The 27,292-nt window shown below is 39.5% G+C and overlaps 1 protein-coding gene across 1 annotated transcript in view; it reads left to right on the top strand.

Annotated features, from left to right (window-relative positions):
* Positions 1 to 14,964, top strand: part of PTPRR (protein tyrosine phosphatase receptor type R) — a 138,765-nt gene extending 123,801 nt beyond the window's left edge. The window contains exons 11-14 of the mRNA XM_064701941.1: positions 4,113 to 4,223; positions 5,388 to 5,545; positions 7,336 to 7,449; positions 13,750 to 14,964. Of these exons, the coding sequence (XP_064558011.1) occupies positions 4,113 to 4,223; positions 5,388 to 5,545; positions 7,336 to 7,449; positions 13,750 to 13,843 (477 nt within the window). The 3' untranslated portion in view covers positions 13,844 to 14,964. The remainder of the gene's footprint in view (positions 1 to 4,112; positions 4,224 to 5,387; positions 5,546 to 7,335; positions 7,450 to 13,749) is intronic.
* Positions 14,965 to 27,292: the final 12,328 nt, after the last annotated feature.

The raw sequence follows: 27,292 nt of genomic DNA, 5'->3' as shown, positions 1-27,292 counted from the left end.
TAAATTAATTTATTTTGCATTAAAAGATTATTTGGGACATTAGTGTCCTAGTTCAAAATATTGATGTAACAAATTTGCATTAGTGATGGGAATTGTGTGAAATTATGATATAAAGGTTACTATAGGATTACTTCCATGTATCAGATGAAAAAATGGTTTAGACTTGCTGTGGTAAGTATGAGTTTTTGCAAGATTGATTAAGAAATGAGTACAGAGTGCTGAGAAAAATATTTCAGCTGTAGAAAGGAAACATGCAGAATTTGTAAAACCTGTCCCCAAAACTGCAGAATGTCTGAAAAAATTGAAAATCTCCCTGTGCAAGGAGAGTCCAGAGCAAAGGAGCTTCTGCCTGAATAACTGGTGATAAACTTGGAAACTAGGCCATGATTTTGGAGTTACTGTGAGGAAAAAGGCATCTCATCTACTGATTGAGGTACCCTTTGTGGTCACTGAAGAGCAGTACTCACCTCCAGAGGATGATCCATCCCATTTTGAGAGAATGAGATAAATCACTAAGTGAAGGTGACCATCTCTAATTCTGTACTAATATTCTAGGGCACAATCTTCCAAAGCTTTACACACAAGGCACATACAATTTTCATATATTACTGAGTTTAGTCAGAACAACTGAGCAGTGGAATTTAGATAAATATATGAGATGTAAGAAATATATATATATTTCATAGAGAAATTTATAGACTTCTGTTGTATCAGCTGATTTTTGTCCTTGACCTATGTACAACATCAATAATAAGCATTTATTCTGCCTTCAAAACTTACTAGCAACATTACCTGTTAAACAGGAAACATATTTTGGAAAGTGTAAGTAAAGAATCTTGTACAGCATTCTGCAAGAGTAGAGAACTAATACTGCCTGATGCATCAAATTACTCTGATAATGCAAATCTCGTTAGTAATTAGATAATCTAGTAATTATCTAGGACAATCCTGTTAACTCACTGTTTAAGGCTCATGCTACATTTCATGTAACATTTTTTCCCAGTTGGTCTATATATGGTCCACATATGTACAGCCAAGTAGATTTTGGAATTCAGAAATCCTACCTTTTACAGACTTCACATAAACCTCCTTGAAGTCAACTTATTAGTTGAGTATTGGTACCATATACAGGTTTTCAAAAAACTTGGGAAGATTTGGGGCTAACTGTGAGGATTTCAGTATACGAAGGCAAATCCTGCAAGCCCCCTTATAGTGTACCTCTCATGCTTGAGTCAGTAGTGACAGTAAATAGAGGGCAGGAGTAAAAGGGATTCTGGAATTGCAGCTTTGCTGTTATTATTCCTTACTGTTTTGTTATTGGTACCTTTAAGGTATAAATTTATAGGCATAGCTATATGGAGAAATACCCCAGAAGCAGAGTTGAAGTTAAGCAACTGCACAAATATTTGAGAATTTTTAAACTAATTTTGTTCAGGGTCCAAATCCAGAGAATGTTAAGGCACTAAACACCATGTCACCTGGGGCAGCCTCCCTCCATTTGGCAGAGCTGGGGACCAGCCTGCAGTAGGCACAGTGCTGCAAAGTTGAAAACATTGCCTGTGATAAATCAGAGGTGCCAGCCCCAGACCATGGCAGGGCCACATCCCACTCAGTTATGGAGATCCACCTCAGGAACAGTCCCATGAGGCTTGGCACCCAGTGGGCATGGCACAGGGCATGCCAGGAGACAGGAGAGGGAATGGAAGGAAACCCAAGCCTGCAGCCCTGCCGCAGGGGGAAGGGCAAAGGCTGAAATCAATTAAAAGTCATGTGAGAGAATGTTTCTTGTATAAACTTCCTGTTTGTCAGGGAATGTTTGGTTGGGGGTGGGGAGGGGCCATGTTTGGTTGTTTCTGATAAATACTGTGTGCAGTGAGTTTTTACTGCTTGCACACATGAAGCTGGACACCAGACACTTCATCCACTATATCAGATATTTGAAAAGGTTTAAAATGTTCCTACCAGAGAAAAATTTTCTTTTATGTACAAGTAACAGCTAGAGGCAGTTTACTTTTTTTTATTATGGTCCTGAGATTTTGTATATTCTTTTATGTATATATAATAATTTATCACTTCTACTACCATCTTTTTTCGGTTAAGTTTCAAAAATATGTTCATTCCCCACTCCTTAGAAGTGCTTGCATCAGCTTACCCCACCTGTATTTTCAAGGCTATTTTTAAAGCAGCAACAAGCAGTATTTTTAAAGGATGCACAGCAACAGTGTTAAAAATAATCCATTGTATCTCACTAAATGTAGACAGACTGTTAAATGAAAGTTATTTTAATGAACAGCCACATTTCATTGTCCACCCAGCACAAGTTGCCAATTCCAGTTCTGGGAAAGAGTCAAGAAAAACACTCCTCTGGAGTGCCTGAAGGTTTTGTAGTGAGCATTGCATGCTCACATTTATCAAGAAGTCTCAGGAGTTTACTCAACTATTGTTGATTGTCAGGGCACAATTGTGTATTTAGACTTTTCTTTTTCCCATATTAGCACTGAAAACTACACTCCCAGGGAGGGGCATGAACTGCAGATCTGGCAGATGATAGTAACTCTATGTGTCACATGGGTAGACTGTGGAACTTGTGAACACTCTTTTTCATACAAATTTCTGAGTATTTTATTGCCATTCTTGATCTCTTCGGGGAGACAGCAAATTTAGGATGTTCGAGTAGTTCTGCAAAAGACAGGATTTGAACGAAGCCAGTCAGAATGGCCAGCATTATTTCAGGAAATGTGGCTTTCACACACCTTACACTATTAAGGTAATGAGCATCTATTTTTAGAAAAGCATTTATACAACTGAGACGATTCAGTTCAATCCACTATTGGGGTATCAGGGAGCAACTTAAATATCACACCTGGTGGTAAAGCCTTGCATTCCACTGATTGTTTTTCTGGATAATTTTTGCAGTATTTACTGAAAGTTGTGCTTTATGGCTATTAATTATATTAAAGGCATTGTTTCGTTTTGCTGCATAATGTAGGCTACTATCTATCTACATGTATACCAGTTGCTTCAGCAAGAGTTTATGAGGAAATACAAACAAGGTCTTTCTGGGATTCCTGTTATTGTAGAACTGTTCTCTTGGGGTTTGGGGCTTGTTTGTTTGTTTGTTTGTTTTCTTATGTGGTTGGTTGGTCGGGTTTTTATACCTGTGTGTTGGATATTAAAATAGAAGGTTTCCTTTAAATGCTGGGGAGTCTTTTTATTTAATGAATGAGTTGGACTGGGCAGCATTATTTCAGAAAATGTGAAATATTTTCTTAAGGGAATAAGCATCCATTTCTAGAGAAGTATTTATACAACAGAGGTATTTGCTTTCATATAGCCTGTGGAGATACTCTAATTTAAATGAATAGTGAAGAATATAAGCAAACTATTGCAAGGAGAAAGTAAAATTATTTGCCTTGTAAGTACCACTTCTTCATCTCCTTTTTAGTAGAAGTTTGTCAGATAAATTGCTGATATAGTGTAAAACTATTGATTCCTTAAGAATTCTGCATAAAATTTTGTGTAGCTCTAGCAAGACTGAAGAATTTTTTTAACACCAATTTCCAGTAAGTTATGTAGTAAAACAACTCAGGATCTTCAAAATACTTTAACATACCCATTAAGGCAAATTGAGTTTAGGAAGATCTAAAGACACATTTAAATGCTTTCTTGTATCAGGGCCCAGGAGAGTAAATAAGATAAAAGGTCTTGTGGGCAGAGGACAAATTCTGGATCTCTTGCTCAGAAGGAAATCCCATTTGGAAAGACAAAACTTCAAAAGTTGAATTTTAGAGTTTTCTAGGAAAAAAAACTCTTTAATTTTGAATGTGGAAAACAATTCCTATAACTAAGCTTCACTTAGCTTTTAAGAATAAAGACAGCTGTGCAAATTGTTCTGTGGAAGAGATCTATACTGTAAAACTCAGATCCTGAAAACCAGGCCTAAGTCATTCAGTGAAAACTCTGCAAAATCTTATCTAGGAGTACTCCTGACATGAATAACACTTCAGTTGAATTAATCTGAATTTTGCAGAAAAACACATTCTGTGTAAAAATTAGATATGAATATGGCTCCAGGATTCAGTTTGTTGATGATACTGATGCTTGCTTTCCAGAAATGTGTGCTTTATTGGCCAGAAAAAAGAGGAATCTATGGGAAGGTTGAAGTTCTTGTTAACAGTGTGCAAGAATGCAAAAACTACACTGTCCGTCAGCTTACAATAAAGGTAATTACCTGCATCTGAGGAACCTCATTCACAATGCTCTCTTTTTTTTATTGTTAAATGAAGTTAGAGTGTTGGCTTTTTTAAAGGGTATAAAGTTTTGCAGGAGGAGCTATGAAGCTGCAAGGTAGGGTTGAGGCCAAAGTACTGGAATACTTATTGTATTGCCACTTTGTATGACTGGCAATAAAAAAGGCTTCAAAAAAGAGTGCAAGTTTCATTTTCTTGAACTGCATTTGTTTTGAGGCCCTTTTAGCATCGCCAGGGCAAAGTAAAAGGATTTTAGTTAATGAAAAAACTAGCATAGCATCATTCTAAAGAAAGATATACTGCTCATGTTGTGTGCTGAGTGCAACTACAGCCTATCTGAGAAGCTAAAAAGAAGTATATAAAGAAATCTTCATGCTTTCCTGGTTCTCACTACACATTAATTGTGGAAAATAAGACAGATGCTCCTCTTCTGAGTTAACTCCCCTATTACACTCTCATGCTATCAGATTGACCTGCTGCTCCTGATAGAGCATTACAATAAATAATGTATTGGGAAAATTTGTGTAGTGTTTCAGCTCCAGCATTGAGAAGTGAGGAGAAATTATATCATCCAGTACTAATTAACCTAGCCCATATTTAACCCCCTTGTTGAAGTAAGTGGTAGCAGACTCTTTTGGAGAGAATAACTGAACAAACTGGGATATCTTGTTAATCTAGAAGGGCAGTTCTTCTACATCTTTAACTTCAATACTCTTGTAATTTTAGTATCAGAACATTATAATGACCTTTAAAGATAGAAAAATATAATAATTTAGACATTCAGAAGCCCACATCAAGCTATTCTCTCCAGATGTTGTTGCTAATATAACACAGACATCTGACAATTCCCAATTGACAATACACTCATGAGGTCAGTAGCCAGATGAACAGAACTTACACATCTGGAAAAATCAGTAGTCATAAAACAGAATTAACACAGCTGGAAAAACAGCCAAGTTTTCAGGTGCACAAACCCTTCTTGTAATTGTGTGTCTGGAAGCACATCAGTTACATCTTCCAAGTCTAATATAAAAAAATGTTTAATCTCTCTTGACATTTTTACTGCCTTTTTACCATAACGGTGTAAGAAATAAAAAGAAAACAGTTGTTCATATAAAGTCTTGGTGTTCTTTCCAGCAAGGGAGTCAGTCCCGCAGCGTGAAGCACTACTGGTACACGTCCTGGCCGGACCACAAAACCCCCGACAGCGCCCAGCCTCTGCTGCAGCTCATGCTGGACGTGGAACAGGACAGGCTGGAATCCCTGGACAGAGGGCCTGTCGTTGTGCACTGCAGGTAATTGGCCAGCCCTTCTCCTCAGTGACTGCCTAAAGCAAGGCTGCAGCAAATTGCAGCAAATAGCCCTCCTAAAGAATGTGTTTGGGGAAAAACAAAATTCCCCAGTTCCTCTTCATGTTAATTGACTTTTTTAGTGACCAGTAGGCAAAGCATATTGCAAAGCAAGTCACTTTTGAGGAGCAAGAATCAGGTACAAATTTGGAGACCAAAACACATCAGTTCTGCAATTTGTGACCATTTTCACGAAAGCAGTTGGTTGGATATTCAAGAGCAAAGTGCTATTCAGTACTCAAGAATAGAGCTTTACTCACACAAATTATAATGCACCAGAGGATGACCTTCTAATAATTTGACTTTAATTCTATTTTATTGCTTTATATCGATTCATTACCCCATGTTGCAATTCAAATAATAGGAAGTAGCACTGGATTTGTTATATTGGTGGAAAGAAGTAGATGAAGCAAAACAGAAAGTAAAAAAAAAAATCAGTGTTTTCTTACTTGGTTTGTCTCATAACAGTGATGACACATCTCTTACAGTCAGGATAATACTTCTTTCTTTTTCCTAGAAGTACATTAAATCAGGACTTTTCATCTTCAACAACTTTCCAGTTCCATATTTAGGAGATTTAGAAAAATGGAAGACACATTTGAACCACCCATAATTTTTGAAAACTAGAATGTGATGAATAAGCAACTTTCCCAAATTTTATGCAGCTATATTTATCAGGGATTGTCGTTTCCCTAACAATGAAGAAATCTGTGGATAGCTGTTGAGATTGCCCTTTTTCTAGTACAGATCTTCAGTAATGAAGGTCTTCAGAAGAATGGGATGTCTGTCTGAGATGAGTGATATGACAATAAGGTCTGTAAGCATGGGCAGCAATTTATTCTTGATTAAAGAGAGATATCATCTCAATTGTGATTAAGATATCATCCCAGTTGTGATTAAAATTCATGGTTCTTCAGTCACAACTCAGCTATCTATATGTTCACTGTGGTCTACAAATCTCACACTCCATTTTCCAGTCAGACAGTTTCTTCCCTTTTTGTCTGAGTGAAGACATGGACCCAAAATTAGTTTTTAATATTTTCCGCCAGTTTTCCTGCCATTTAGCATGAAAGCCATGAGGTGCACTGCATTCTACATTACTTAAGCAAGAAACAGAGTGGGGCAGAGATTCTCAAAATTGTTGAGGCCTCAGGGATTTAAAAAAATGCCAAAGTGGCTGTTTGTCAGCAGGCATCACGAAAACCTGGGAAGCTATGGCACCAAGTCCTTCACCATCCTGCAGAATCACAGGAGAGAGAGTTAACTTCATCAGCATGGGTCTAGGTCCTTTTTGCCTCCATGGTTAGAGGTATGGTTAGCAGAACCCCTGTATACTTTGAGGACTTTAAAAAGCCCTACTGAATTTTGGTTTTAGGTTGGTGTCTCCTCCTTTTCAGTACATATCTCCCTCATTTGCATGGACTGAGCCTGAGAATACTCAGATTTTGTAGTGCTAATGAAACTTGGTTTTCTTACCATACACTTGTATGCAATGTGAAAAAATGTAAGCCTCACAATACCCACAACTGGACTGCAGCAACAGTGCCCACATTCATTTCTCTTTATGAAAGTGAGCTGAGAAGTCATCCTTGCTGGACATGCACCCAGGAACTGTGGATTGTAGCAATTGCAAGTTTCTTTTTTTTTTTTTCTATTTTCATAGCTATTTAGTGTTTTTCATGTAGTTCCTGGATCTGTGAACTTCATTCTCCTTTTAAATTTTGTTTTTTTTTCAGTGCTGGTATAGGAAGAACTGGATGTTTTATTGCCACAGCCATTGGTTGTCAGCAGTTAAAGGAAGAGGGAGTTGTAGATGCATTGAGCATTGTCTGCCAGCTACGAATGGATCGGTGAGTTCCAGAAGAACCACAAATCAGTCAATGATTCTGAAATAATTACCAAAATGATTTGGTAATGATCAGTAATTCTTCTATAATGATTCTGAAAACATTTTCACAGTTGAATGTTACTGGCTGCAATTGCTTTTGCTGACTTTCATGACCACATTAACTGAATAATCAAGGTAACATATGCATTTAGGTCCTGAATAACGAATCATATTGTCTTCTGGGTGAAACTTCCATTGAATGAAATGACAACCCTGTAGTTGCTGGGCACTTGCCACTTCTCTTTTCCCCCTCTAAAATTTTCTGCTTGCTGTCTGCATCATCCCATTGGGACATAAGAGAGGTGAGACAATCTGGAGACAAGGGATTTTCTTTGAGCCTGGGTTGACAAAGAAATGCAGGCTCACTGAATGTGTAGCTTCTATGAGCAGTGGAGAAGGACAAATCTGGTGTTGTTGCTATTTCATCAGCTGTGCTGAGGGTCCTTTTGAATTGAGTTGGCAAATTTACTCAGCCTAAGAAAATACCAAGGCATTTGTTCCAGACTTTTCTGAAGTCAGATCAATTCCCTGACTGAATTCACAGCTTGGGAGCAGGAACAGTGTAAGCCAGCATTGTTGCAGAGTGCTTTGTTTTGTGAAACCATGGCTGAAGAGGGATTTGTGTTTTGAAGGAGGATGTGGGTATTGTGCACAGTGGAAACTGTTGGTTGGGTTGTACTTTTCTTTCTTCTTCTGCTTGGAGAAACAGGATTTTGAATAAAGTAAATAAACAGAACTGTACCAAGAATAGAGTAGTCTCCTCTTCTGCAGTAGGTACAGTTCATATAATCTCCTTGCAAGTATCTTAACTGCTTCTGACATGTGTGTCTTCTTTAAATGAAAAAATACATAGGGTGCAAATGCTGAAAAATAGCTTAGGCCAAAGGGTTAATACAGAATTTTTCATTTTGTGAAGAGCTCTGAAAGGTACTGGAACCATGAAGTGCAGAAGGACCAGAATCCATATAGTTGACTGTATTATCTCCTCTGCCTTCCCCTCCCGTATGGCTTCATCATACTAGACATTGTAATATGAGCTTTACAGGGCAACATGAACTGCTTAGAGTGTAAAATTCTCCAAGGGGAGTTATTGACCTAAAAATCTCAGCAACAAAATAAGAAGGAATAGCTGAGAGAAAAATGCTTACTCTGTTTTAAATTACCAACTGCAAATTTCCAAACCTCTTTTCTGAATATCTATCTGTCTTATTGAGAAAGGTTTGAAGAGTTCTTCCCCATTTTAGTATTTCTATTATGAAAAAATCTTTTTCTTATTGCTTTTACAATCCATTATAGAGAACTGAAAGCAAACTCTGGTTTCAGCTGCCTCTTTTAACATCTCTATTTCAGACATAAAAAAACAACCCAGATTTTCAGCATGATTAACTGACAACACAATTTTATTGAGTGGATCTGCCTAATTAACTTTCTTTTACATATTAGTATCCTAGATAAACTTGGAAAGAGAATGGAAATCTGACCCAAATATAGCATTCATAACAGCAATTTCCATGACACAAAGCTTGTTATAAGAATTGTTAAATATTGTGATTTGTACATTTCTGTAGTTTTTCAAGTTTCAGGCTGTATAGACTATAGAGATCTTGCTTCATATTCGCAGGCATTGCCTGAGACAAATAGTATGTCTCTGTTTTAATCTTTAAAGACATTTTTCTGGATAAAACTCAGTAACCAAAACCTGTCTTTTCTTTTCTTGTTGCTTTTTTTTTCCCAATTGGCCATATTACAGAATGGATCTCACTGGCCGGGCAGTCAGTTTATAGTCATGATTATTAAGGAAAGCTTAGCAGCCCCTAAGACTACAGTAGCCACTGCCTGCCCTATCAGATCATGGGTCCATAAAGTGGCCAAGAGTCACTGTTACATGGACAAAGCTCAATGAGACTGGCCTCCCCTGCTGTCACAGTGCTGACATGGTGGTCATGGGCAGGTGATGTGTGAGAGAGGGTCATTAGACGTGTCATGAAGCTGGCAAAATGAACTTATAACCCATTAGACGTGGCTGCAAGAGCTGACTGTGGCCATCATGGTGTTGCACTGCCAGCATGGCCAATGTTAGCAGTGGGGTACAGTCATGAGCAGAGCAGGATCACTGCTGAGGCTGTCTTCCTCATTTATGCTGGCCAGCAGTTTTTTCTTCGTGCATCACATTGCACTCAAAACCCCCAGAAAAACCAAAAAATCCACCAAAACCAAAAAGAGATTAGGATGGTTTTGTCTGACCACCTGGGATCCAGGAACCTGGCTAGGAGGTACACTGAGTGTTTTATCCCTGATATCCTATCTCCACCAAGTTCCTGGACACTCAGAGCTGTATCTTCCAAACACAAGTTACTACTGGAATGAACACACTCAAGGATGTCCACTCTCATGTGGAGTTTTTATCACATGGGTCCGTGACCACATTTCTACCAAAGTGAATCGAGCAATAGGAAGAAGAAAAGAGCTGACTTGAGAGACTCACAAGTAATGTTGTAGTGACTTACCAATGCATTCCTATTGCCCAGCATGTTCAATAAAAACCAAACAAGCACCCAGACAAATTGCATATGGTGGCAGAAAGTTATGCTGGAAAATAGTTTAATTAATGGCCCATGTAACTCTCCCTGGAAACAGAGTTTTAAATAAGTGCTCCAGCAGGGATTGAGACAGGACAGAGCTGTTCCTAGGCAGGGTAGGTCCAGGTACCACTTCCTTCTTAGCTGTTTAGTGTAAGTTAAGGGGTGAATGGATCTGACAGTAATATGAGAAAATGGACAATCCACTCAAAATATTGGCCCAGGATGTAAATACAGCCATGGTCTGTGTGAATTTGTAAAAAGACAGACCCACAGGTCTGCTCAGCTTGCTTTTTTTTCCCAGTTCATTTTTTATATTTTGCAACAGAAACAGGAAATGTTTGATGTGAGGCATCTTCAAGACTTACTGTGACATCGAGAAACTTTGCACATTCTTAACCTTAAAGGCACATTCTTGGAATGACATCCGATAACTTTGCTCTTGGCTCCTCAGACAGGATGAAAAGAGTTTCCAGTGTGCGTCAATTCATTGTTTAAGTGTTTTGACTAATGGCCTCAGGTTAAAAAAAAATAATCCCAAACCCTGCATCACATTAATTCTGGAGCAGACTGCATGCAGCTGCACTAGCAGCAAGCCAGAGGGCAGGGTAAAGAACCTTTTATGCACTCATTGCTACCCGAGCAAAGATGGTCACAATCCCTGAGCCCTCGGGATACCGGGGTCTGTTTCTTCCAAGCAACAGCCCAAAGAGTCTCAGAGGCAGAGAGCCCAGCAGCTCACAGAGTAGCTGGCAGTGCAGGCTAGCAAATAGACAGAGGGTGCACACCCACAGGTGCTGTAGTTGTGGCCACATCCCTTCTGGACACTAGGGACACAGGAGAGGAAACCTCCCTCCTTGAACAAATTTCCTCCTGAAACGCTCTTCCACACAGACATTTCCATAAACCAGTGTCTTGAGATCACAGATAATTCCCTGCTATTAAATGTGAGCCTTGCATGAGAATGAAGGTAAGAAGGACTTGGGATATTGATAGATGAAAAATTGACCAGGAGCTGGCAGTGTGCACTTAGAGCCCAGAAAAGCAAGTGTATCTTGGGCTGCATCCAAAGCAGCGTGGCCAGCAGGTCCAAGGAGGGGATTCTGCCCCTCTGCTCTGCTCTGGTGAGACCCCACCTGGAGTGCTGCATCCAGCTTTGGGCTCCCCAGGGACAAAAAAGGCATGGGCCTGCTACAGTGAATCCAGAGAAGGGACATGAAAATGGTCAGAGGGACAGAACACCTCTCCTATGAAGAAAGTCTGAGAGAGGAGGGGCTGTTCCTCCATGAGAAGGATCTGGGGACATGTTTTTGCTGCATTTCAATATGAAAGGGGGCTTATAAGAAAGACAGAGAAAGCCTTTCTACCAGGGTCTGTAATAATAGGACAAGAGATAATGACTTTAAACTTAGAGAGAGCAAATTCAGATCAGATATTAGGAAGAAATTCTTTGCCTTCCCATCCCTAGAAGTGTTTAAAGCTAGGTTGGATAGGGCTCTGAGCAACCTCATCTTAGGGGAAGATATCCCTGCCCATGGCAGGGGGTTTGGAAGTAGGTACTCTTTAAGGTCCCTGCCAATCCAAACCATTTTGTGGTACTGTGGCTCAATAAATCCTGTGTATAATGGCACTGACAAGGCTAAGTAGTCTGAACTTCTGAGTAAGACTCCTACGCCCTTAAGCTGGCAGAGATATGGACTGTTGGCCCATACAAGGTTCAGAAGCATCATAACCCCTGAATTGTGTCTGCTAACACAGGGCAGACACCATGGTGCTGGACTCAGCCCCACAGTCTGACACACGCTTTCCTGGGGTTTTTTAGCACTGAAGAGGAAGGAGCGAGGATCACAACCACAAACAGCCTAGTGTAGCCAAAATTGTTTTAAACTGCCCTTTCTGCTAAGTCCTTTTCTCTGGTTGTGTTCCCTTCCCCCACCCCTTGTACACAGCAGATCTAACCTGGGAAGTGCACTCCCTTAGAGAACATCTTGGGGGAACATTGATGAGGAAGGCAGGGAGGGAAGCTGTTTGGGAAGGGGCTGCGTGGGCAGAGCAGGATGCAGCAGCAAGGAGGAAGGAAGGAGACTAGGCAGCACAGAGGACCAGAGCAAAGCCCTCCCATCACCTTTAGTATCTCGCTGCATCTCCAGGCAGGGGACAAGCACAGAGGAAAGCAGCTGAAGGCAAAAGGCAGCCAAGAGTTATGAATTTGTGGATGTCTTTGTTGGCAAAATTACGAGTGCTTCATTTTGGGCTGGATGGGACCATTTAATAGCCTGTGATTTTCTTCCTAGGAATAGCATATTATAAATAGCCATGTGGCTCACTAAAAGATGTTCTATATTTGCCTGATCTCATTGGAGGAACACAGACTGCTGCTCACTTGCTTAAAGAAGTACATACTATTTTAATTATGATTTTCCTGCCATAGCCATTTAGCCATCCAGAAGCACTGAAGAAAATAAAAGGACCTTGTGGTTGTAGATAACCTTCTCTAATACTGAAGAACAATACTTGTTGTGGAAGTTTTACCATTTTTCAAATAGCTTGGTATAGCAGTACTACATTTGTTGTTAGGGATCTCATGAGATTTTCAGACCTGCTCCTGCAAGATATCTGGTTTCCAACAGTGCTCTGGATCCAAATACCTCACAAATTTAAATGTTTGAATGAACTGAAGCCAGATGTGACACGCGTCTTAATGTCTTCATTCTCACTAAGGCCATTTGGTCTTTCATCATCCTAAAGGTAACTAGCTGCTCCAGGTGCACGGAGGATGAACCAAGTACTTGTTTCTAAAAGCAGAGTAGATAGCTTTGAATACCCTGGCAGATGAGATAATAGAAGTGGTATAAAGTAAACTTGAGGCCTTGCTCCATGAGAAGGGAGACCTTGAGTGAGTACCTCAGTGTTAACAGAAAGAGTTTCACTTTAATTTCAGAGCTAAATGGTAACACTTCTACCTCCTGTAGGACATCTCCTTCCTATCGCACTGTAACCAGTACTGGAGATGTGGGACTTGATCCTCATACTTAGACCTGAAGAATTAATTGTTACCTGGTGAATGTATAAGAAGTAGGCATTTAATCCAAGCTGGCTGCAAGTAATTCTTTTTATGGTTAAGTTCAACTCTTTTGCATTGTTGGTGGTGAAATGATTCACCGCTGTAAAATTTTGTAGGTGGTGGCTGTTCAGACAGGATGCATTGTAGGCGTTAGAAAGAGGACAGGAAGAGCTGTTCCCTGCACAGGCCATCTGCAGGTCACAGAAGGTTACATTTTTAGTGAAGGACAAAAAATGAAAGGCCAGATTCTGTATACTTCCTTGCTCCATCAGTGGTAATGCTGCATCCATGTATCTGGCCTTCCTTGCCCAAGTGATAGAGCAAAATTCTCTTTGAATATACTGAATTTGAAATGTAGGTTTTAACACTGTAGATTCCACATGTTTTCTTCTTTAATTCTTACTCTGATGGAACTGGGAATTCTTCATGTTGGGCATGTCCTGGATGCCATAAGCTGTGAAGAAAGTAATTCTGCTCTGACAAGTATCTCCCACTTGCTCAAACAAATTGTAAATCAAAAACTGAGAAAAGGGCTTGTGGGGGTCATGGGGCTGGCAGGAGCTGGAGGGTGTTGCATTCTTAAGAAATAAGATTCCAGTGCAGTTTGTTTCCTTTCCAGGGGTGGAATGGTTCAGACCAGCGAGCAGTATGAATTTGTGCACCATGCACTGAGTCTGTATGAAAGCAGACTTTCTGCAGAAGCTGTCCAGTGAAGCTGAAGAGGGTAAAACCAAATGTCAATCTCTTGAGGTAATTTGTTTCATTACCTACCAGCAGCTTCTTCAAGAAGTTTACTGCAGTGGGAAAGACGGCTTTGAGGCCAACTTCTGATAGGATTATGGATGGTTTGGCAAAAGCACAGAGATTGCTGGACCCTCACTCTGTATGAATGTATTGCGAGCTTCCCAAAAATGATTTATAAAGAAGGTACTGTACTGAAATTACACATGGATTCTGTGTATGTATCTAAAGGTGGGTTTAATTCTGTAATGCTGATATCTGCCATATGGAATGTATGTATGTGCTACTGCTGCAGTCAGATGGACATTGGGACTTCTACAGAAGAAATGTTTAACAAGTGTATAAAAGCTTTGACGTTTGCAAACTGTCTTGTGAATGGACTGTCAACTGTACTGTAAAGTGCTATTACTGATTATGTGGTGAGCTTGTTTCTTGGCCACATAATATTCTTGCTGCTAAAATTGCAAGTGTTCAACTATGGATTAAAAAAAGGAGATAATAAAAAATTTTAAAATCTTGTTTTTGAAAATATTCAAAAGCAGTTAACATTTTATATGGAAATATATGTTCTTCATCCTATTAACTATTAAATGTGTACTTACTGTAGGTCTTACAGAGCAGTTGCAGAGCACAATGTCTGTTATTCAGTGTGTATGTATTTACCCTAAACTGTTGATTGTCTTAGAACATGCTTCTGCTACAGACCTGAATCCAGTGTATTTGTAAATTGTGTAAGTCATTCTACTTTTAAAAGAAACTTTGTAGCATATATTAAATGGTAAGGATTTTAAATATTGGTCTGTCTTTTATTGACACAGAAATTTTTGCATATGTTGTTTATCTGCTCTATTTCTTTCAGTAAGAGATAGATGCCTTTAGTGATACGGACTCTTCCATGACAGGTTATACAAGAAAGAAAATGCTGCTATGACTGTTTCCTTTATTGCTCAGTAAAAGTTTGTTTTTAAGAGATATGCGAAGTTGGCATTATGGCTTACAGCACTGGGAAGTCTGTTTACAGGGTGTAATGAGTTTTTAATGCAGTGATGTTGACTTTGCTTCATACTGCTAATAAATTACCCTTAATATAAAATATTAACTGAAGTCTCTGTTCTTGCGTAGAGTAGTTAATGCACACACACTCTTGTACCCCTATAAACAGGCTCAGTCCAGCACAATTTGGACAGCCTCCACCATGGCTTCAGACCACTTGGGAACCAATCCAGAGGGCACAGGCAATCCCCAGCTGACATGGAGCAAGGTGCACCACCTGATGGAAAGGCAAACCCAGCATCACTTGATTCCTCAGGGGGAGTTTCTGTAAGACCTGGTACAGATGCCAGAGCTTTGCCTCCTCCTCTTCCCCTTCCTCCCCACCCTCCACTTGGCTTTTAGAACTTGTAGAGTTAGAAATATATTGAGATCTTGCTTGATTGTGTATAGTTACAAAAAATACATGTTTTTTCTTGGCTAATATAGAACATACTTAGTCAGCACCGTCCAGGTGACCTGTAGATTTGTAATAGTTCACATGCAACACATTACACAAAAGTATGATCCCCTTTCTTTTAGTCTAAAGAGATTCAATAAAATCTCTTTTAATTTCCTAGATGCTTGAAAACTTCTCTTTTGCTTGTATTTTTCCAAAATAAACCAACTAGTAAACTGAAGAATCATATTAAAAGGACAAAGTACTGTAAAACCCCCCAAAACAATTGAATAGAAGGAAGTGCTCGTCACTGACTTTTTCCCCCGTGAAGGCACATTTCCTTCCTAGCCTTCGCTTCACTTATCTGAGGTGGGTTTTTTTAAGAGAAGCATGGGGAGTTGCTAGAGGGAAAATGGATTCTTTATTTCACGTCCTGGTTTCTACCTGTCTTGCCTTGACATTCTCAGGTAAGTGTCTCTCCCCACTTGCCCTCTGCTGAATTGCTCTTTCTGCCACTGAGCAGAGCCCTCCGGCACAGCCGGTGACTTAAAAAAACCGAGTCACCTCTTCTCTGGGCTTCATACCAGAGGAATGAGGGCAGGGCCAACACAGCCCATTCTGTTTAGATTCCTTTCCAAAGGAAAATAAACTGCCTTCTTTACTGGAAATACATCTTCTTTTTTTTAAGAAGATCTTCTGATAGACAATCCAGGAGCTGAGTTTTTGGGACAAATGCTTCAGACAGGAGATGGCTGTCTTTTATTCATACTTTATGAAACTTCAGAGACAAGAACTTTCTATAAATAATGCTTAGTTAGAAAATTCCCAGGTCTGTAAAAACAGGGGAATGACAATATCAATTGAGGGAAATAAATACACATTTGGTTTAGCACTTGGTAACTAATGGGGCTGGAAATGTTTGAGCAACTGAGATTAAAAACAAATAACAAGCTAAACATGATATGGCAGGGAGGCTGCATTTGAAATAACCAGTTCTGTGTTCTGTAACAAGTATGCGTTTTGCATTGGTAGCTTTGTGGGGTTTTGATTAATACACTGTAATTTTTTTCATTTGAGTAGCTGGTGTTGATCTTTAAGTGTGGTGACACAGAGAGCTAATCTTACGTGAATTGGAATGGTCACAAAGCTAACAGCTAGAGACTTTGGAATAAATCCAGTAAAACAGATGTGCTTCCTACCAGTAAAGAACCTCCATTCCTGTAACATGTAAAGGCATTGAGAGATTCATCAATTTATGAATATCCTCCTACGTTTCCCTCAGAAACATTATGAATTTTACTAAAACAACTTTTAGGCAGTAAATTATATTTTTAAAAGTCTGTGTTGTAAAACTGAAACAGAGACTGAGAATTCATGTGGACATGTTTGCTTTCCAGCAGGGGAAATGAGGGACTGGTGTTTGAATTTAATAGTTCTTGGATTTTCTTTATATCCAGTTTAATTTTTTCTTATTTTCATGTATAATGAAGGTCAAGATAACCTTGCCACAATACCTTGGGGTTTTGCATTTTCATTATTTATGTTACCAGCACATGCATCACGTGGGTGTTGTGTTTGGAGGGTTTTTTTAAAATAGGTTCAATGTATGGAAGTTTCATGAAAAGTTCAACACACACAAAGTGGGAAGAGAAATTTATTTGCTGATGTATTTTAAATCATTGATAATTTGCTTTTTGTCAAGTAAATGTGTAATCAATCGTGTTTTTCTGGAATTTTCCTTTTCCAGAAGGGTTTCTGATTATCCATGTCCAGAAACAGCAGTGTCTTTCAGAAAAGAGAGGAGTCATTATGGAAAAGTGCAATATGACTGACCTGAACCAGAAGTGGCAGTGGATAGCAGATGACAGGCTCCTCCATGTGAAGTCTGCCCAGTGCCTGAGCATCTCCACACGATCTGCTCTGTCATCTCGCAGCATCACCGTCAATTGTCCCCAGGCAGTCAGGTGGAATTGCCACGAGGACGGGCTCCTGAAGGTGGCCAACAGCTCCCTTTTCCTCACAAAACAAGGTCAGAAGGTCATGGCCAAGCGGAGTAAAAAATACCTTCATACATGGATGCAGCTAAAAGCCAGCGAGACGGGAAAGCCTGTTTATGTAAATCTGTGCTCAAAGCAAGGTGAGTTATTCCTTCAAGAAAATATCCTGGGAGTTTTGGTAACAAAAATTTCTCTGTTATGCTAACTCAAATGTGAAAAATTATGATATTTTATTCATACAGAAGAATGTTTTTCACAGTTGAAAAGCATTTTGAGAACTATTAAAGAACAGCTGAGAGGAGTGCTGTCTTTCTCACAAGTGGTAAAGTTTTTAATCTACTTTATATTTTCAGGATGTCTCTCGTTTTGTCTACTCCCAATCTTTGGATCAATGAGCTTATATGTAACCTCAGCTCACTATTAGTGTGTCATTTCCTTTTTCCATTTCTAAACTATGGGTACTGATTCCTAGTACTTTTTAAAAATGCAGATGCAAAGAAGTTCCCCCCCAATTCATTTTATCATACAAATACAGATCCAGTCTGTCAAGAGCAAAAAGACATCTAAAAATCAAACACAATTCTTTCTCTGATTAACCTAAATGCATTATTAGAACAGTCATGGCTTACACATTTGCATGTTTACTCAGTGTAATTTTGCTCTTAGACACCACATACATGAGAGCACTCAAAATCCTGAGAATAATGAACTGAATTGAAAGTCTCAGAAATTCTTGGAATAGTACCTTGAAATGCAAAGGTCTGTGCACATACCTACAGACATACAGATATACCTACAGTATATCTGTGCAGTTGTGGGTTTCCATATCCATGACAAAATGGAAGGTACAGTGGTTGGAATACTGCTTGATAATGCTTTCTTTAATGTCCCATTGTTGATCTTTCCTGGCAAAGATGTTGATATTGTTCTTGTGCAGTATTAAGCAATTCTTCACAGTAAATAAGAACAACCTACAGACATCTTTTTAGAGTTAACTCTTGTCTTTACAGGGTTAAAAAAAGTTTTATGACTCAAAACTGTTGCATATGTCCAAATTTTCAGAATGTTTAAACCAAATCCTCATTCTTTCTAAACTCCTAGTTATTGTAAGGCAAGGTACCATTTTTCAGCAAATTTGCACTTGCAGAACTCTGCTCATAGGACCAGGACTACTCACCTGAGTGGAGGCATGAAAGGGTAGCTTGCAGAACCAGGGAATGGAAAAGTGGCCATGGTGCTATCCCAGCCCTCACATATATGTTAGAGATTAAAAAAGCAAAATCATTTGAAGTCCTGTGGGATGCAAATGGCTTGCATATTCAAAGACACTATGAATAGTTCAGATGAGGTGCACAGGTAGTGTTATTTCCTTTGGATGGAGTGTAGCCTAACAAAGTTAAAGTAACCTTACACACTTTTCTTAATCATCCCCAGAGGAGAAGCAATTTAAGACCAATAAGTACTAAGACAATTGTCATGAGATATTAAAGCATCTTCTCATTTTTTACTGTGTTCAGTTCTTAAATGAATTTGCCTTGATTTTCCTGAAATTCTCTCCCTAGACAGGCCTGTAAATCCTTTCTAAGAGTGTTACTTACCTTATTTTTGACAGCTCTGGGAAGCTCTGCTGAAAAACCAACAAAAATATTGTAATCCTCAATACCCAACTAAGAATTTTAGGAATGTAAAAAGCTCATAAAGTGGAAGTACTGTTAAGAGAATAATTTTCCAAATAGTAGTAAGTACTGTTATAATATCTAATGCCCCCAGTTCTGGTCATGGCATCCATATGCATGTGAAAATCTTCGATGCTAAAAGTGTAAAATTAGTCTTCCAAGAACATCTATCTGCTTTCAGTAGAAGCAGAAGTGGATCAGCCTAAAATAACATATTTTGTCTATATTTAGCTAAGGTAGTAAAAATTGAGCAAAATCTTTGGAGCTGAAATGGCTGTAAGTTTTTCTCCTCCTGACTAAGACCACATTTTGCTATAATTTACCCTCTATTTTCACAGTACTCATAAAAAGAGTTCTCTTTTGGCATAGGATTAGCTCACTGAATTGCACCCAAACATCACCCCAGATAGAGTAGAAGCTCCAAACCCAATAACTGAACTACCTTTTATTCTGGACCTTACTCAAACATCAAACATTATTTTTCTGAGCCTGGGGAAAGTCTGAGCTTGGATTTGGATTTGGATTTCAAATCATCCATCTGAGATGCGTTTGGATTTACAGGTTTTGTAACAGTCCTGACCTAAATGACTGTTTGTGGAAACCAGGATCAGTTTGGGAATGTAACCCCTCTCTGCTCACTCAGAGGTAATTCCAAATCTAGCAGCAAACAGTCCTTCTCACACGAACTCATGTTTGAATCTGGCCTCCAGCTGAAATAGCTAACATGAAGAATGGTCATAAGGTATTAATATCCCTTGAGAAAGTGAGACCTCATTTCCCACCAAATTCATGAAGACATTGTGGACAGAGAGAGAAAAAATCTCTGTAATGCTAAAGCCTTCTTTTTACCAGCCCACTGTTGGGTTCAGATCTTCTCTAAGCTCAGAAACCAGGAGAAGGAGCAGGAATGGAAACAGGCAGCAGGAAAAGATGGGGCAGTTGAAGAGGTAGAAAGCAGGATTACTGAAAAAGAACAAAGAATGTTGCATGTAAATAACACTTGTGGAACAAATGTCCACCATTAATGCTGACAGACTAACACTGATGTCACTCCTGAGCTGCATAAGTAATTCTTCCAAGCTTCTTTTGTTCTGGGTAGGTTAATTTCAATAAAATATCCAATTAAGAACAGATGCAATGCTATGTGGCATCTTGAATATTACCAGCAAACCTCAAAACCACTGCTGACCAAAAATTATTCACTAAGCAGGGAATTACTTCAAATGAGTAGACACAAGGCCAAGCTGTATGCTGCAGTTATGCACTGAGCTCTAGAGACTGTCACACAGGCTGTAGAGCAGTCTGGATACAGAAGGTGACAGTAACAGTTTTGTAATATGATGTTTTTCATTGCATTTCTCTTCTCTCATATCATACATGGTAGGGACAACCCCAGAGCTGTGAATATCAAGGCATTTAAAAAGAGTAGCTGATTTTGTGGAGGGTTTACTTACAGCTGTGTGCCAAGCACTGAAGAACCATAGATCTACAAAGATATAAAACACGTTGGATAAGGAATTCAAATAACAACTAGAACATCTTTCTATCTCGTTTGTTTCCAGCCTGAAATAGACAAAATACCAGATACCAGGTATGAGCTGAAGTCTGATGTGCCATCTGATGTTCATGCTGTTCCTTCCCTCTTTTCTAGCCTCAGTTCTTGTCTGGGATCATTTCTTTCGCATAAGCTTCTCTCTTCTCCTTATCCCCCTTTCAGTTTAGCTGCTTCATAATCAGAACTTCAGCTAATTAAGTTCACATCCCACTGCAGATGCTTCAGTGGCTGAGATGGAGCACAGAAGAGACCAGAGCAGTGCACACTCCAAGCGTGCTCTGAGCCACTGGAGCAGCAGTAGCAACTGCAGAACATGGCAAGGGAAGACACAGGCTTCTTCTTGGGACTCTTGGAAAGGTGGAAAAGCACCAAAGAAAGATGGCAGAAACACAGAAAAGGCAGAAACGCTTACCTATTTTTGAAATAATGTAAATTAAATATCTTTAGGCTTTAAGCTTTCCACACTTTTAGTGTTTGTAGATACTGCAATAATCCATACATAAGTTCACTATCAGTTGTAATTTTTTGTGTGTGGAACTTTTACAATTTTCTTCAAGATAAATTAGAACAGTGATAAACGATATTTTCATTCCATCTTTAAGTTGACCCAAAATATTTTTTCCTAAAATACATTTACTGAAATTCATTTTAATCTCTCCAAGTTATTTTATAGGGTTTTCTAAGTATAAGATTTTGCTAACACATATGTGAACCCATGAAAGATCAAAAATTACTTGAATCTTCTTTCTTGGGTCAAAGAAATACATGGTTAACCACTTCTGCTGAGCTTCACCTAGTTAAGGAGAGGCATCAATGTCAGATCCTTGGACATAATTTCAAGACTGTACAAAATCCAATAGTATACTGATGGAAGCTCAGAGATAAATATGGGTTTAGATTTTCTAAAAAGAAAGGGAGAAATCTGCAGTGCAGCCTAGGTCCTTGGGTTTTGTAAATTTTTAAAGCCTCAATGAGCCATAGCACAAAGAATATAGAACAAAACCAGCTCAGTTACTTTCATAGGGGAAAAAAATGGAACAATAGGCACAGCTTCCCAGAGCAATCAGGCATGTCCTGCTTTATGATTTCATCTGCTAGTGTTAACAACTTTACCGGTATTTTTCATTATTACATTCTCTCTATTTTGTGTGGACCTTCATTAGGTTTGAACTTTCAGGTGTCTAAATGTAGGTGTCTGAAGGAAGGGATTATTTCACTTACCTCAACAAGGTGCTTTTTATCATTTGAGATGCTCTACAATATTCCACATGATCTGTGGCTGCCAGCCCAGAAAGATACAGGTCTCCCATAAGTGTTATGAGAGCCTGGGCAGATGCCTCAGGTGCCCCAGGGCAGTTCAGATTCCACTAGGTTTAGGCAGCTGAACCAAGACCTAGATGTAATTCCTGCATGGCTGAGCTCTCTTCAGTAGACGTGTAATCCATGGAGTTAATGGAATCTAGATGCCCCTTCCAGCGACCAAAAATCCACTTCAGGGTAAGCTGGAACTACTCATAGTGTCAGAAATAGGGCTGGTACAGCAATGGTATTATCATAGTTATATGGATCTTCTGCTACCATTGATGCTAAAAGAACCTTTCAGTGGCTACTTCAGCATTTCAAAAACAAGCAAGTAAAACAGCAGCTCAGGATTAGACTGGAGTTTGGAGACATTCAACCTCTCTGACATAAGATACAAATGATAACTAACTTCTACAACATCCAAATAAAGGAAGAAAAAAAATTTTAAGCAGCACAGATGTTGCAGGTTTTAAAAGTCACGTTGAATGGGAAAGTAAGGACATTCAGAGAATTTTGTTTTTCTTTCATACCCAACATACAACAGAAATCTGAATTATGCTTCTTTTATTTACAAGTAGTTAGGTAAAAAGATAATTCATTTTGTCCTGCATATAAAGAGATCTTTAACAACCCCTTCTTGTTTCAAGTCTTGCAGAGAGTTAGATGCAGTTTTATGGAGTATTTTGTATCTCATACACTAAATATCTGATTCAATTATGTTTCACTAGCAGTTCAGCCTTACTTTTCTGAAACTGCGCTCTAATAGAGTAGGCAGATCAGTACAATGTGAGCTATTTCAGAAAGCTGCACTGTGCCAGCTCAGCTAAGGCTGAAAGCACCACTGTAGGGTTCTCAGCTCTTGACAACTAACCAGCACTTTTGCTGTTCCTACATGGAAATGTATGGCAGTCCCTTCCTTGTCAGCAGCCTGCTGCTGTGTGGGTGGATGGGGTTTGCAGTACACTCTGTGGATGAAATATGCACTTAGTCAGAACATCATCATTTCTCCTGGGTGTGCTGCTGATTATTACAATATTATGTTCACACACTGTATATCATGCAGCCACTAGTGATCAATAACAGTGTCAGTGCTGCTGTCCTGTTCCCAAGAACAGTTTTATGACCGATTTCCAAAGATGCTACTGGAACAATGCCAAACACATCTGAAAAATACCACTGTTGAGATTTCTGTGTACTTCACAATGTCCAGAGAGGAGGTGAGTTTTTTCTGGTTAAAAATTTTGGAACTCAAGGTGTGTAGAAATGGGCTACATGGGCCTTATAATATGCAATTTTCTTTTTTAAGTACTACTGAAAAAGGGATGTGAGGGTCCTTATGCTAGGATCACAATAGTGGCTTTACTTAGAATATAAACATGAATTCTGACTTTCTTAAAGTGAGTAACAGATATGAACCCCATAAGTCAGTCCACTGTAGGATATATGGAAAACACTGGTACAAATATCTGAAGTTCCAGTATGGCATAGTTCTGTACACAAGTCACTTCTACCCACAGGTTACAGGTAACAGACTGAAACCAGTATTTTCTGGGAAAGATCCTTTAGCTCGAAACCCAGAATAGCCTGAAGCTTATTAACATGAAAGGTTGGGTCATGCAGTGACCAAATGCTTGTTCATGGGATCTCTGTGGGATGGTGGAACTTTTCTGAGGACCAAGTGTTTTGCTTCCAGCACTGTTGAGCTCTCCCCTCAGCTCCTGCACCAAGAATGCCAGATATTCCCTGGCTGCTGAGTCCCATAAATGTCACTGGCAGCACCAGCTTCCTTTTATGGAGGAGCAGCTTTCCTAAAGCACAATTGCACTGGAATGCAAATGCCTTCCTGCTGGAATCACTGCTATTTTTCTGTGAATTAAGCTAAGATTTTTTTGTGTGTGTGTTTTCATGTTGGGTGTGTAAATATATACTTAGAAACCCAAATGTGTGGGGTTTTTCTCTAAGAGATTGCTGACTGCAGATATACCCTCTTTTTGCTGTCTTTCTATCAATGAGTTCTACTTCCTGCTGAAGTAGGAGAGGGATATCTCAGAGACATCTGACAGGCATAGAGCTCTTTCAAGTCCTCAGGGCTAGGATTTCTATTTGCCTGCTGCAGACTTTCAGAGACCCACAACAAATAGGATATCTCCAGGAACAATGACTGTCACGGAATCTAGACTAAGTCTGGACTTTTGTCAGCTAATGGGTTTGTTGCAGCACCTGATGTCAGCTTGAGCACAAGGTTCCTGTCCTTCTGGTGGGGACCATGAAGGTATGTGACATGGGACCACAGCAGACTCTGCACCTCAGGCTCTCTACAGGGGGTTATGCAAAAGCAGTGGATGAAGATGATCGTGCAGAGTTGGATGAGACCTGAGGTTTCGATGAAACCCTTTGCACAAGTGTAAGAGAGAAGAATGAGATCTGTAGTATTGTTTTTACTGCCTTGATTTGGAAAAATATTTCATGAACATTTCTTGTAATTTAATGGAAACTTGGATTTTTTTTTTCCAAGAGAAGCACAATTAGATAAAAGGAAAGGAAATATCTACTCTGGATACCAACCCATTCCAGTAAACTACTACTTTTCAAGAAGTTCCAGAACCATTTACCAGATGAACACATTGTGCTGTCAAGCACAGCAAACACTTGTATGGAAATGTTTCCTACTAGAGTTTACAATCTCACTTTTCTGTGCAAATCAGAGTGCTGCAAATTTCTTTACATAAACATGTTAACATTTATATTTACACAAATACAAAAACTTGATAATGTTTATTTTGTGGAAGCTCACACACTGCTCCTTTGGGTAAGAGGTAATTACACCTCTCCCAGCTAAGACATCATAATTGCACACCAATTAATTGCATTTGAAAGCTTCTACTGCAATTTAACCCAGTCACTACTCTGTTTTTAAAGGATTTGTGAGCTAAAATTGTTATAAATGGCAACCAGCCCAGTGGCTCAGCAGCAAAACAAGGTTCTGTGATGCTGGAGACCCCAGTTCAAGGACAGACAAAGTGTCTTGGGCATTGAGCCAACACACACTAGCTGTGCTACAGCAATGGCCGGGCAGCTTTTTGTGAGAAGGGGCCAGTGAGTAATTCCAATAGTTTAGCTGAAATGTGATGCTACCAGATGTAGAGGCCACCACAGCTTGAACCCTGCCCTCACTGCCACAAAGAAAGGATATTAAATACATACCAATGGGGAGGAAGAGCCCTGAAAATGTGGAGGAAAAATGTGTAGTAAAATCTTTCCTGAGCTCTAATTGCAACTTTGGCTTTCTCTGAAGGATACGTGACTAAAAAAGCGAACCCATTGCCATATTTACAGATAGTTCAGTTAAGTGATAGATCATTAACTGAGCCTTGGGAAGGCAGCTGTCAGGGACTAGCATGGGGTCAGCACAGAACTGATTTTAGACAGCCAGAGAAATGTTCATGTGGGCACAAGGAACTTGAACACATACGTTGAGAAAAAAAATTATCTTGAAAAAATTATTTTGAAGAACGGTACTGAACAAAGTCATGTTTTAAACTTACACTAGCAAAAGGCAGAAGTGAATCTGGCCCATGCACTTAGAAAGGAGGGGAGAGGGCTGACAATATGACTGTGTGCCATTTGATAGGTACAAGTAAGTGGAAAAGTTGCAAATGAAAAAAATTGTGCCATTAATGACAAAGTACAACCTTTCTCTTCCTTTCAGAATCACTGACAGACTATATTTAAAATGAATGGTATGAGTGTTCAGGGACATTATTTTTTTCTGGTTGTGTTTCTCAGGCTTTGGTATTGATGCAAAAACACGTTTGCACTGAAAACAAAAAACCTATAGAACTGACAGGTGTACTTGAACTACTTGGAAGTTGTATCAGCCACATTTATTGATCTAATTAATTGTTTATAAAAATGTTAAGGCAATTTTAATAATTTTCCTTTGTTTGTTTTAGATCTCCAAGATGCAGACACTTCTGTGTGGAGTACTAGAACTACATACTCCTCTTCAAATGCTGTTACTTCTAGGCCTGAAAATGTGTTAAAGAGTAGCACAGAGGTGTTCATCAGAAATGTGACTGAACACTTCAGTAAAAATCCCATTGAAAACCTCTACTTTGACTTGAAATCTGCAGTAACAGAGAAAGCCTGGACTCCAACAACCACTCTTCAGTACTCTAGCACTACAGAAGAGGTAAGACAGAGGAATTACTGATTTTTATAAGGCCTGCTCCACTCTGTGGAGCCTGATAGCTATTACAAGTGGGCTTAAAAAAACAACAAACCAAAACCTGAAACAAGCTACCTAAAGGACTAAGCTTTGTTCTTTTCCTGGTGGGATGCTTTGTTTTGATGTTTATGCTGACAGTGTCCTTTGCTAGAAGCATAGCTGCAAAAAAATTCTGCCTCTTCTGTACAGCCCAGTCCTGGTGCAAATGTTGCACTGGGAGAAGTACAAGGGAAATTATCAGGATATGTGAGAAGCAATGGAAAGCTCCTGGATGTGGCAGGACCCACAGGAGCCTGGGTATCTGCTCTCAGTGACTCAGGCTCTGGTATTGATTGTGGTATGATGTGAGGGTCTAGCTCTAATTACATGCTAAGAATTACAGTATGCAATGCCCTTATTTACAGATGATTACATACATTGTTTACAGATCAAAGCAAGAGAAATCCAAATGCTTTAACTGGCCTCGAAAGGAACCCTGGCCTTGGCCATGGTCAGCTTATCTACAGGCTGATAGGCAGAGTGGAAACACACAGACACCTCTTGGTCTCTGCTCTGCCCGGCCACAAACTGCCCTGCCAGAGAAGGTGAATGGGGCTGCCTGCCCAGCTGTAGAAGGAGCACATGGCAGGCCATTTGCTCCAAATCAATTTCCAGGCTTCCTTTTCTGCAAGACTCAGTTCAGTAATGTGAGAACAAATCTGGAATCACCACTGGCAAAATGTGTACAGGCAGTTAGAACTAAAGCATGCAGGACATTCATTACTGGTACCTGTACCACTATTATCGCGTAGTGGTTTAGAACTGAAAATCCCTAAATTCCCTGTGGCTTATCTTCCAGGGTACCACACTACACTCAGTGTATTGGGGCAGGCAAACATGCTTCAGTTACTACTTTGTGTTGAAGTGGATAAGACTAAGAAATGTATGTTATGTTTGGGAAGGCTGTGGACAGTGTCAGGGTCCACAAACTTAATGATTTATGGACCCAACACTGCTGTTCTGATGCTGGCAAGGGAAAGGGACTGAGCCAAGGATGGGCGCACTGCACCCCCTTCCACAGCTGATGCAGCTCTTTCTAAATATCATCTTTCTGGCTCAGTGCATGCAGGCTGAGCTTGTTTCCTCATGCCCTCTTTTCATTTGCATACCTCCTGCACAGAATACTTGTTCTTTCCAAATGGAGATGTCCTATAAAAACAAGTATTACCCAAATTGCCTCCAACACTACTACTAC

The sequence above is a fragment of the Zonotrichia leucophrys genome, chromosome 1A, assembly GCF_028769735.1.
Source record: "Zonotrichia leucophrys gambelii isolate GWCS_2022_RI chromosome 1A, RI_Zleu_2.0, whole genome shotgun sequence".
Classification (NCBI taxonomy): Eukaryota; Metazoa; Chordata; class Aves; order Passeriformes; family Passerellidae; genus Zonotrichia; species Zonotrichia leucophrys.
This window is presented reverse-complemented; position numbering and strand designations above follow the sequence as displayed.